We start from the raw sequence: 13,231 nt of genomic DNA on the forward strand, positions 1-13,231 counted from the left end.
AGTGCAGTAAAAGTACAATTTACCTCTATAATTTAGATTAAATGTTCTTAGTTGCATTTAACCACTGGCTGCAATATATTTCCAGAAGCTTACTAAAAAGAGATATGCAAATAAGGATCAATGTATATAGATAGATAGCTCAATAAATGAACAAAAATTGACAGCATGATCAGCCACACCCTGAGCACAGATCTTACTAAAGTTTTGAAATTAACAATTTTACAGTGAACATTTGAACGCATCAGATTGTTGACGCAGCTTCCGACTCAGCTGTCAGTTCTGTTGTTAAAGCCTTCAATGCTGCTGCACTGGCTCTGCTTCTCACACGCTTTTATCCTTTAATCAACACCGTAGCTGCAGTAATGTTATGGACAGGCTTAAAGCAGAGATGATCTGACTGCCGGGATTTTCAGTAGAATTCAATACATTTAGACCAGGTGGGTACAGGAAGCAGGAACCCAAATGATAAATGCTCCGTGATTTCGTGCAGAATCAGACATTATCTGAACATATTATACACCTAAATGCACACTTTTCAGTTCAAGGTTTCACAGTTTGCACATAGTTTAACTGCTTAACTGAGTAAATGCACCATAAAGGTTAATTTTACATACTTTTCTTGCGCTTTTAGTGTGTACTAAAACTGTAAAATACTGGCAAAGTAACAAAGCGTGTGGTTAAGACACGATTCTTTTAAATCACTGCCCCACTAAAAAAAGACCTCCCGTCATTTATTTTACCTCTTTATTTCCTAGATAAACACAAATCATCTTCCTGTCTTTGTTTTTTTTTCCAGCTTAGTCCTGAAAACCCTGGTGAGATGCATTCACTGTCTCAGGAGATCCAGGGCTTCTCCAAAGCCCGTCTGAAGAAACAGTGCACACATGTTACCACTGTGACAGGCAGGAAGCTGCTGGAGAGGAGAGGAGGTGATGGAGGAGAGGGAGAGGTGGAGGTTGAGGAGCTGAAGGAGGGAGGCGGATATGGATTTGTAGAAGATAATAGTCTGGATCTACGAGTTGGTGTCGTCAGACCCTTCCTACTGCTGGGTAATGTGCCCCATTAATACTTACACTACGCCTATTGTTTTAACCTTTATTTACCAAGGGTAGACTCCCTGCTTAACATGTATGTTCTTACACTTATACTTTTACATGTGCCTTTATTGTTGCTGTCTGCTACTTCCACCTACTCCATGTTCTGCAAGTATTAATAGTATTGAAATGTTGTCTGATTTGAGGAAAAGTGAAGTATTTAGGCCACAGCAAGAGTGATTTTCAAGATAAAAAGGTCATCATGAGATCAAATTAAATCTTATGAGCATGGGGAGTTTTCTCAAGTGAGTGAAATGTTTTGTTTTTTAGGATGTTGTGGGTGATATTTGAAAATAGAGTGAACCCAGTATCTTATTTGAATGAATGAATGAATGAATGAATGAATGCTTTATTTCGGTTACAAAAAACAACAAAAAAAACAACAACAACAAACAAAACAAAGACAACAAAATAAAATCATGTTTTTTACAAAAGAATCCATCAGACAGCAACCGAAAAAGGAATAGGCTGAAGCCCCAAGGCTTATTTTTGCCTCTCCTGTACCATCTACATGCAAATACATTACATTATATACATTACATTAACTGAGTAATTCACATTGTTACAAAACACATGATACCTTAAACTGAAAAATCAAATTCAATCAAATTTCATTGTAACCCTTGATAATTTTAGATTTTAAAGTCTTCTTGAAAACTAACATAGAATTACACATCTTTATTTCATCATTTAGTCCATTCCATAATTTTACACCCAAAACTGACACACATCTGTATTTGAGATTAGTTCTGACTTTCTGAGTTTCAAACATTAGCAACCCCCTTAAGTTATAAATCCCCTGCCTTAATTTAATTTTTTTTTTAATACAAACAGGAATTGACATGTTTGCCACTCGAAACATAATTTCTAATGTTTTTGAATATACAATGTCCTTAAATTTCAACGTGTGTGATCTTATAAAAAGCTGATTTGTAGAATCACGGTATCCAACTTAATTTATTATTCTGATAGCTCTTTTCTGCAGTTTAATTATTGGATCTAGGTTTGTTTTATATGCATTTCCCCAAATTTCAACACAGTATGTCATATAAGGCAACACAAGTGAAAAGTACAGCAAATGAAGGCAGTTCTTATTCAGTAGATCTCTTGTTTTGTAAAGGATAGAAATAGACTTGGATAATTTCTGTTTTATATATTTTAGGTGAGGCTTCCAACAAATTTTATCATCTATTATTACTCCCAAAAACTTTGTTTCATATACTCTTTCAATTTCAACATTATTTAGATTTATTTTTACCTCAGTGTTAGTCCTTTTACCACCAAACAACATAAATTTGGTTTTACTTTCATTTAGCGACAGCTTATTTAAAGCAAACCATTTGTTTAATTTCGTCAATTCCATTTCTACAGTTTTTAACTAACTACATTTCCTTTGATACTCTCTGCCAAATGTCATACTTTTATGACTATCTATGTAATTTTAGTGCCTTTATTATTTGCATTTACATCATTTCACCAGAAAAATGCTTTGACAACAGATGATTGTATGTCTTTTTATACTTTAGATTATAATTACCGGTAGTTGCTTTCGGCTTCTGGCTGCCACACTGCTACCTGTTACAACCCCAATTCCAAAAACGTTGCTGTGAAAAACATAATAAGAACCATTCAGATGCATAGAAATCTTTAACTTGGACAAAGAAAACCCAGCATTTTATATACACAGAATTTATTATTTGTAAATTAGATATATTTTACATTATAACATGATATATCAACATTCAAAATATAAATAACATTGCATACACTTCTTATAGTCTATTTGTTGTTTTATTATATTGATAAAAACATTTTTGTCAATGTAAAAATTACTTAACTCAATTGGATGGAATTTTTTATGCTATTAAAATAGGTAAACCAGAAAAAACAGACCACACATTTTCGTTGAGTGAGTACATCTTGGTCATTTAATTCCGCCAACTCTAAAACGTGAAATATGCTAAATGGATTTTAGCTGCTGTAAAAATGTTTGACAGAAAAAATAATATTTGTGACGGTAAAATTCTTCCATTTTTTAGTATAGGGTGCAGCTTTTTCTGTGTTTGATTTGAAAGTTAAAGTAATACGTATTTAGATTACATCACATTTACATTGACATTTATTTCTCCAACCCTACTTATAGGAACTTTAGTATTCCATACAACAAAAGCGCTGTGTCTTGAGTTTCCTAATAATATATCTTTATTAATATATACCTTGATTGTTCCCCTTTTTTCCTGCAAGTCGTTTTGGATAAAAGCATCTGCTAAATGACTAAATGTAAATAATATATTAAATAAATAAAATCCTAATAAGGAATAAATCAGTGTAATCAATTCTGACATCAGGGAGCTTGGTGCTGGAGGATGCAGTGTGTGTGTCTCCGTCCTGCTGATGTCTCCTTGAGCCTAACATTGACTCCCCTCATAGCTCGGGGAAGCTCTTCACTTCAGCTTTGCTTTGACCTCGCTACAGGAGAGACAATCTCTCAGCAGAGATCAATAAAATATTACATCTGTTAGGCTATACAGTGGGTCAGCACTAATGTCATTAAACGCTTCATTTCCTTGTAATAACACTTTACAGGATCAGATCTTTGCAGTGCAGCATCTTGTTTTTATCCAATATATTAAAATGCTTCTTTATCTTTGAGACTCTCCGACAGTGGGACAATAGAGACGCTTTTTGATTTGCTTGTTTTATGTCTTTAGTCCAAGCACATATCCAGCTATCATTCCACTTAGCAGCCAGTGTTTTGTCACAGTTGTCACATTATGTATATACATATATGGCCTGTGAGACGGAGGTGATTTCCTCTCTGTGTACTTTGTGCCCCCTCAGCTCTCTTTAGCTCTGTGATTTCAGTGTCTGTAATATTTATAATTATACTGTCATCCTTTGGTAATGCCAGTGATGATTATTACCTTTGTCTACAGATGGGCTCAAAGTGCAGACACCACAAATTACCTAATAATAACCGCACTGACAGTCAGTTTAACAGCATATCCATAAATTGCTAATAAAGCATCCTACCAGTGTCCAGAGCTTTCTTGCTGAGAGTTAGATGAGAATATTGATATCCCTCTTATTTCTGCTTAAATGCATATATTGTAATTTTCGATAAGATAACAAAAGACGGAGTTTGGTGACTTTTTGAAATAGCATTGGATCATGGGAGTTGTTGTCTTTACCAAAATTTCCATCATTGCAGTCCATTTCTCCCGGTTAAGATTCCTTCAGGAGGGTTTTACTGAGAGTCGAGTGATGCTCAGCTAATGAAAACCAGTAAACACAAAATAAAGAAGTTTTACATTTAAAATCAGTGTTTCAGCCGACGTTTATTCAGTTTGTTTCTTTGATAATTTGAGATCAAGACTTCTTATGACTAAAGTCCCTTATCTAGTTAAAATATGAAGTAAAAAAAAAAAGCAAGATCTAAAAATTGTATGAAGAGAGTCATCAACTTGATGAAAATTATGTATTTCTCTAGTTTTGGAAATTGTTGGGAACAAAATAAGTGAAACATTAAAGTATATCAGTACAAACCGACTTGAATGGCCAAATGAAAGACAGCAAAACAGTCATAAAATACACAAAAAATCTCTCTGATAATCACTGTGCAGCATTATTATAAATGTTTTGTATCTATTTGTGGACTCATGGAAATCCAAACGCAACTATTTTGTATTTCAATACATGTTCAATACATGTTTATGAAATTGTGGCTTAAAACTGGATAAAATGTAAATTTACCATTTATTGGTGACCGAATGAAACAGATTGTTACCTTGTTTGAAATGACAAACTTCTCTAGGTTTGAAAAGGGTTGGAAACACTGGGGTTAATGAAAGAACACAACTCAACAAATCTATAATTTAGGTTTAGTTGGTCTTAGACACTTCAATGCATAAAAGTTACAACTCAAACCTTTAATTATCAAGCTACTGCCACTGCATATGTGTAGGCTATACAGTACATACTTTTGACTAAAGTCTGATCAATATTTTTGAGACCGATGCCGATACTGATTTTAGAGCGAGAAAATTCATCAATACCCGATATGACGGCAAATATCATAATTTTTTGAGCTTGAATGATAAAAGAGCTTTTTTATGTGGATTGCACACTGATTTTCACCATTCTGCAAATGTATCCAGGGAGCTATACTTATTCAAACATCAAACTTTATTAAATAATATTCAAGATTTGGAGAATAAATAGGAATAAAATAAATACTAAATAAACATTACTGTTCAGTGTCAGTCAATTGCAGACTTAAAAAATAAGTTCTCTGAATAAGGTAGGTCTTAGACCTACATTTGTTAGCTTGATTTGTACTGTGGTGTGCTTTTATGAAATTTTGTACTTGAATGGGTGATGTGTGAAGTACAGTTATTGCTGTAGGCTATTATATATTTTTTCTATCCTTGAAATGTTTTTTTCTTTATTGTTTTTCTATTTATGCTGTTGTTTTGAGACATGTCTATGGTGAAACCAAAGAGGAATTCCCACTCAGTGGATAATAAAGTTGTTGTATTTGTATTAATTAGTTGCTTATTAGCATGCAAATAAGTAACATATTGACTCTTAATTAGTCATTATTAAGTAGTTATTAATGCCTTGTTCTGCATGGCCTTATCATACAACCAGTAAGCCATTAACTAAGAGTTTTCCCTCAATAACCTCAGAATTATTGCTAATTAGTAGTAAGTAAGGAAGAGTGAATAGCTTTCACCATTTCTAAATCACGCCAAGCATAATTTCCTGCATTACATATTGTGTAAAATATAGAATATAGGTCGATACAGATACACTTTTGATAATATCTGTCAGCCGATACATCTGTCTTTGGGTGGTTGACGTGAAAAGTGAAAAACAGAATAATTCAAAAAATATATGTCAAATGACATATAATTATATTCCCTTATATGTGAATAATTCAAAAAAAATATATGTCAAATGACATATAATTATATTCCCTTATATGTGAATAATTCAAAACTGAATGTGTCCATTTCTAATTCTTCATATATTTAGCATATTATTAACTTTTTGGTGTGGTAGTCCTAAAATGTGTCCACCGGTGCAACAAAATAAAGAATGTAATTTTTTAATTCAGAGAATGTTGGACAGATAAGAAAGATAAGCCCAAGGCATATTAGTTATGAACATTTTTATCAATTTACATTATTTTCAATGATCAATCAATGTAAATTGATAAAAATATTCAGATCAATACTTAAACTGCGTTGTACCAAAGGACTACCTTAAGACGACCTGTTCCAACACTGCATGGAAATAGTAATATTATGAAAATATTTGAGACAGAACTGATCTTGTGTGCAGTCCACCTGCTCCAGAGATGTCTTCTGTCTTTCCTGATTCTGGAAGGACCCCTCTCAGTAATGGGATGGTCACATTAATGCCTGTTTTATATCTACATAATGGCGTTGCTCCAGGAGGACACCAGTTTTGCAGACAAAATGTAATGTGTCATAATAACTCTACATAGGGACCTTAACACTTATATCCTCTAGATTCATTAAGTAAACACTCGTATGACATGCATTCAAGTATTTTAATGTATTTAGATTAATTTTTCATTAAATTAGTTGTTTTAAGAGAAGTAATGCTACCTAGGACAGTTGCACCGGTGGACAAATGTCATGTTCAAAACAAAATATTTGCATAGTTGAAGAACGATACTCATTGTTTGCAGATGGATTAGATGTAGAAGAATGAACTGCATATTAAAACATTAATTTAATGAAATATTATCAAATTTTAGTAATATTTGTCACTGGGAACACAAAAATTGAGCGTCACGTCAACCACCCCTTTACAACCTTGCTATAAAGAATAGTTTCATATCTAACTATAGAAATGAAAAGAAACTTTAAACAACATTTGCTGCTCAGTACCACTGAGATGTGCTCTGTGTTGTTGAGCAGATTGAATTTGGTCCCGTGTCACACTCGTGTTTAGAAATCCTGGCATTCCTGCTTCTGCTCGCAGATGTGTCAGTTCAAATCTTTCCCTTCAACACTGATGAGACATATGGGCTGGAGCTGGCTTATATCCAAAGACGCTCTATCTGTTGGATTTAGATTTACTTCTCCACACCATGAATTTGGCATTATGTGAAAGTGGCTTTGGCTACTGCAGAGAGTGCAAATAGTGCTACTTTGAAGGCAGAGAGCCTCTGCAGAGAATCCACTGGAGGAAGCCCTGCCATCATACTCTGTTTCCTGCCCATATGTCTCTTTCACATAATTACCCAGCTCCTGCTATTCACAAAGGGTTTTATTTGACAAATTCAAAAAGACAGTTGCTCATTCTGTTTTAACTTCACTGATTATCTGCTTTTTCTCGGCTCAAACAGTCGTTGGGGCGGCTCCATTAGTCTTTGACCTGCTTCCTCTGCTGCTTTCAGCATTCAGACTCTTCCTGTAATGATGGCTGTTGTAATGAAAACACCTTTGCTCGCTCTTTTCATGAAAATCATATAACTTCTTTTTCTGCAGCTCTAAGATAATATTGAATGTTTATTTCAGCAGCTTTTAAGCCTGGCGCTACTAAACAACTCATCTTATTCCTGTGGCTGTCTCTTTATTTCTGTAGCCGTAAGCCTTTTCACTGTTGGTTCTGCTGACTGATATCTTCCCTCCTCGCTGCTGCAGCTGTTCAGAAAAGGTTTTTTGTTTGAATGTTTTGCTACTAAGTGATATAGGTGCTGATATCCTGCAGCATTTGCTTAAACCAAATACACGGCGGAGTTTACTGTTTGCTTTTAACAACTCTGTATTTATGTGAGGTCTCTTTGCCTTCTTTGTTACTCACTGCTTGTTTCCTGGTTTATATTATCCGGAATAATAATAATAAAACTTTATTCATACAGCACCTTTCACGCAGGGGGTGTAGCTCAAAGTGCTTTACTTTAATAAAGTGAAGAAACGAGCGAATGAATAAAAAGAGGCACATTAAAACAACTGCAAACACTGCACACACATAAAAAGCAAGCAACCAAATGAATTAAACAACAAAAGAGGCAGCAAATTGCAAGATGCTATGGGAAAGTTAGAAATAAAACAAAGGAAGAGTAACAGAAAAAGGCGATGATTTTATTTATTCAGCGTTGCATTTGTCGCAGAACTGGCATCTCTCAGAGCCTTGAGTCGGTCATTACATAGTTTTTGCAGTTGAAAAAAGAGCTGCCTATTTTCTTATTTGTGTGATAGTTTGTATGTAAAAAACACAACAGAAGAGGATCTTTAAGGCCTTGAAGGATTCTTAACGACAGAGAAATGAATAATTTAGTCTGGCTCCAAACCATTTAGAGCCTTGAAAACAAGTAAAAGGACTTTAAAATCATCCTAAAAGAGACTGTGAGTCAGTGCAGGTCAGCTGAAGCTGGACTGATATGTTCTCTCTGTCCTGTTTTTGTTAAAGGCAGCAGAGCTTTGAACTAATTGTAGTTTATCAATGGAAAGATCAATAAAGAAAGAATTAGTCTATTTGAATTAATGCACATTTTCAGCATCTTGCTGGGATTGGGATAACTGTAAAGTCTCAGTCAAGGATAATGTCCAGGCTCATAACTTCTGATTTATCTTGCAGGGTGTATATACAATGTCAACAAAAAAAATGGAAAAATGCCTTCAAATTTTACCAAATCCCTGGGTGACATTTTCAGATCACTTGATTTGTCTAAAACCAAGAAATATTCAACAAGGAACTAGAACTAACAAAAAAGAAAAAGGGAAAATTATCAAATTTTAGATGCTGAAGCCAGTGATTATTTGGAACTTTCTTTTGATAAATAACTTCAAAGATTTAAGCTGACAGATATATATTTCAACCAATAGTGTTGGCTGATATTTGCCTATCACAGGAATTACAGTATGTATTGGTGTCAGTGTATACACTGTAATAAATTATTCTGTAGTCATTTCATTTTACTTAATATATTTGATAAAATATATTAAATATAAATGTGTCCTTGATTTTGAGGCAGTTGTTTAAGTGACTTTAATATAAAAATGTTTGAGATAGAATCTACTTATTTTGATCACGTTAAATATAATTTTGTATTGTATGTAATTCTAAATCAAGAGAATTTTAAATGGATCCAACACAATAGAATTTGTCCATTTTTAATTGACACTTAACACTTCCTGTTAAGTTGTTATTAACTCAACTTGTAACATAGTTAGCTTTAAATAATATTGTGTGCAATCTGTTGCCTCAATTTTATTTAGAAGCTTTTGTTTATCTTTTTTTACAGTGTATGTTGTCTGATATGCACCAATGGAAAACTTTTTTACACAATAATGCCGAAAACGATGCTTGGGGTGATTAAGAAGTGTGTTTGCTATTAATTTTTATTTTATTTAATATCAGTAATTGACTGATACTGAACATGAAGTATTGATGTTTCTTCATCTATTTATTATATTTATTATTTATTCTGTATTTAAATGGTCAGTAATGAACCCGTACAGTACATACAATACTGATGTTTTTCTAGCTATTTATTTATTTTTTTTATTTATTATTTTTTTCCACAAGTTACCATTTCTGGAAATTGGTGTATAATGTAATAACTTGTATGTATAATTTATAAAATAATAAACAAATAATGCAAAATACTATTTTATAAAGTACTTTATATATTTATATAAGTCAAATGTTTTATTATTTACTTTTGCAGAGTCATATTGGTGCAAAATAGAAATCCCAGCTCACACATTCACTCTATCGGTTTTTTTCACCTCTAAAATTCTTCTCGTTATCAGCACCAGACATCCCGTATCGGTCAGGCTTTATAAAAGATGAATCAGTGTTTACCGTTTTAACCAAACCAGCACCATCGTCCTCACACTGATGTTACTGCACAGCTGAATTAAGTGCAACATTTTGTCTCTCTCACGTAAAAATAAACAAGGCTGATGCTGATAAATATTCATGTGAACATGGAGGGGGGGAAGTGGCATTCGATAATTTTCTAACTGAGCAATTATTGTCAGCCTGCAGGAAGCATTTCTTTAAATAGATAAGTTTTGGCATGCCCTCCGGTCTGTCTTCTCATGTCGTTTTTTTTTCTGCCTTTTCAGCCTCTCAGGATGCAGCGCATGACATTGACACCCTGCAGAGACATAAGGTCAGTGTGGAGGGATCAATAGAGCGGGCATGCCCTTGCCTTGTTGAGATAGCATGTGTAGTGACATGAGATTAGAGGCAGCCGTGTAGGTGTAGCTGCCCTGTGGCTTGGCCACAGCCAGCCAATAGCCAGAGGAGCTTCATGACTCGTGCAGTGACAGTTTAGCTCAGCAGAGGGAGTAAATGATTACAGTAAGTCTCCACATCACAGAAATGTGACTACTCCTCTCTGCAGTGGCTGCTCCCGGGCACGAGCATATTGCTGCCTGTGCAGTCTCCGGATGATGAATTGGAGAGATTACAAATACCTTCACTTCCTGTTGCTGGGATGAAACCTTGACTGCCAAATTTTAATAACAAGAAACCAAGCAGGGTTTCACAGCTAGCTAATAAAGCTCAGATATGACAGCGGGCTCAAAGGATAATTGATGAAATGAGCACTTAAAAACATCCACTGGTATCTCAATAAAAAGACCTCAGGAAATGTGCAATAACTGTGTTTACTTATTGTAAGATAAAGGTTTATCTCGTCTTAGATGCATTGTAAAAATTTGTTCTAGATTCTAATCATTTTAAACCTATAATATTTACATGGAACACAGAGAAACCTGTTTTTATTTATCTTCCTGATTCTAATATTATCCAGGTTTCTGAGTTTGGCTTCTGCATGTCCACCATCTGTCTCTTAACAGTTGAGGATGAACCCAGTTTTGAGTTTCTGGCTGCCTAAACTTTGCTGCATTTGCCACTCTGCTGGATTCAACTTCTCTATCAAATGTTTAGTAATGGATGAAAAGAGTAAAGGAGGAAAAAAAACCCTACCATCTGCACCACTGAAGTCAGAAATTCACTTTTATTTCAGCAGGTGGGCCCAAATTACATCATCAATCATTATATTTTTTGCTTGGCTGACTAATTACTACATAACTTGATTTGAGAACGCACCTGTGAACATGGCAGCGGATGATCAGAAACATGGTGAAGGTTAATATTTCACAGTGGCGCTTTTAGGGCACTGCAGCGAGAAGGTTTCCCCAAATCTAGAGTTGATATATATGTAAGAATTTATTATATTTGTATCATTATTGCATATATAAAGATTTTGAGTGATAGACATTGAGATACAGATGGGAAATGCAGGGTATTTTTATGATCAAAAAGTGTTTTTCCTGTCAAACTTGCAAATAAATAATCGTATAATAAGGGTTTTCTAAAAGCATGATCATAACCAGGATAAAAGTGTGCATGTAAACACACTCACTTGATGAAATATGCTCTGTACCAGCTTGTGTTCCACAAAAGTGGCAGTGCATGACTTCCGAATGACGTCACGACATAAGTACTGACTCGGAACTCCATGCCAGTTTTTGGAGATAAGATCAAATATATTTAGTATAAAACATTTTAAATTCTTCATTGAGCATGAATGTGTTTTGAAAGTTAGAAAAAAATAAAAATCCAATTTTATGTTATTGTTTCTTTTGGGTTCAAAATCTTGATCCAGTAAGTCAAAGTGAAAAACTGAAGTATCAGGTCATATAGGCGAGGTGCTGAAATAAATGATACCAACATGGCATGGTAAACATTTTTTTTAAGTAGCAGAATTAAAAGTATTCAAAAACGGGAAAAAAATCCAAAAGGGTCAAAGAGGGAGGCTGCAAGTATTCCTTATTTTTATGTGAACAAATCCCACAAAACACCAAAAACCAACCAAAACGTATAGTTTTTTTAAATGCTCAGTAGTTTCCTAGAGTACAGTTTCCAAACCGTACATTTTTTGAGAGAAGTTATGCGTGGAATAAACATTTTTAAGCCTGACTTTGTCTTTTAAACCTTTACCTGTAGTTTTGGCGCCTAACCTTAACCAAAGTGTTTTAGTATTTTTCAGTAATCAACATTTTTGCAGCATAGTTTAGGCAACCATGAGAACATGCTGCAGCGGTTCAAATTTTCTTAATCAATGTATTTTTGGTTAAAAATGTAGACATGTAATGCTATCTTTGGTTTGCAGAAGTGTACACTGCCAACATTTATTCTGGAGAGTGGTTTGCATAAAAGTGGGCTTTTCTTTTGGGCATATATCTCTACACCAAGCTATGCAGCTATTGGCTTATTCCTAATGCCCTGAATATGTGTCCAAAGAATTCTCTAATACCTGAATAATATCAGCATATCCCACATGTCTTAATCAGAAAATGCTCATTAATGTTTTAATAGGATTCTGACAACAATGGAGCTCAGAGGAATACCTGCATGAGGCTTTAAATATTTGTTTGTGGATCAGTTTACTGCAGGTTTTGGCCTTTTTATCGATTTGTTGACAATGAAAAATCTATATTACCACCAGACCTGTCCTTTGACTTGAATAAAAGGATGTAAGATTTTACAAGCAGTCCAGAAACAGATGTAGAGGAGGAGAGGTTTGAGCCCTCTGAGGTAAGCTAAATTTAAGTGAGAGTAGACAGATACTGCAAAATGAATTGGAGCCATCTGTCTTCTTTCCCCTCCTCCTCCTCCCTTTCTACCTCTTTTTTACCCTCTTTCCTCTTCATCTTTCTTTGTCAACTAGTCTCTCTGCCCTCTCACTCAGTCACATTCAGGTTGTGTCATGTCATCAATATGGCTGACAGAATATCTCTCTTTTCTCCTTTAAAAACAAGTCAATGCTCAGGGGTCATTTGCTCAAGGAGCGTCGTGTCTCTTTCTCTCTGTCAGGTGTCTCATGTGCTGAATGTGGCCTACGGAGTGACTAACCTGTTCCCAGATCAGTTGATTTATAAGACGCTGCAGATCCTCGACCTCCCAGACACAGACATCACTTCGTATCTTGGGGAATGCAGCTCCTTCATTGATCAGGCACAAGAACAGGTACAAAACACACATTAAAGCTTGGCCTATTTGACCTAAAAAAAGAAAAGAAAATGTCATTGTTTTACACACGTGTATATTGTAAAAGCTACAACCTAATATTAAGTGAG

General features: G+C 34.7%; 1 protein-coding gene across 1 annotated transcript in view; it reads left to right on the forward strand.

Annotated features, from left to right (window-relative positions):
* The first annotated feature begins 261 nt into the window (after window positions 1–261).
* LOC131958686 (dual specificity protein phosphatase 19-like) overlaps window positions 262–13,231 on the forward strand; it is a 16,959-nt gene continuing 3,989 nt past the window's right edge. The window contains exons 1-4 of the mRNA XM_059323839.1: window positions 262–437; window positions 797–1,049; window positions 10,208–10,254; window positions 12,969–13,121. Coding sequence (XP_059179822.1) covers window positions 821–1,049; window positions 10,208–10,254; window positions 12,969–13,121 — 429 coding nt within the window. The 5' untranslated portion in view covers window positions 262–437; window positions 797–820. The remainder of the gene's footprint in view (window positions 438–796; window positions 1,050–10,207; window positions 10,255–12,968; window positions 13,122–13,231) is intronic.

Source organism: Centropristis striata, chromosome 20 (genome assembly GCF_030273125.1).
Source record: "Centropristis striata isolate RG_2023a ecotype Rhode Island chromosome 20, C.striata_1.0, whole genome shotgun sequence".
In the NCBI taxonomy this organism is placed as follows: Eukaryota; Metazoa; Chordata; class Actinopteri; order Perciformes; family Serranidae; genus Centropristis; species Centropristis striata.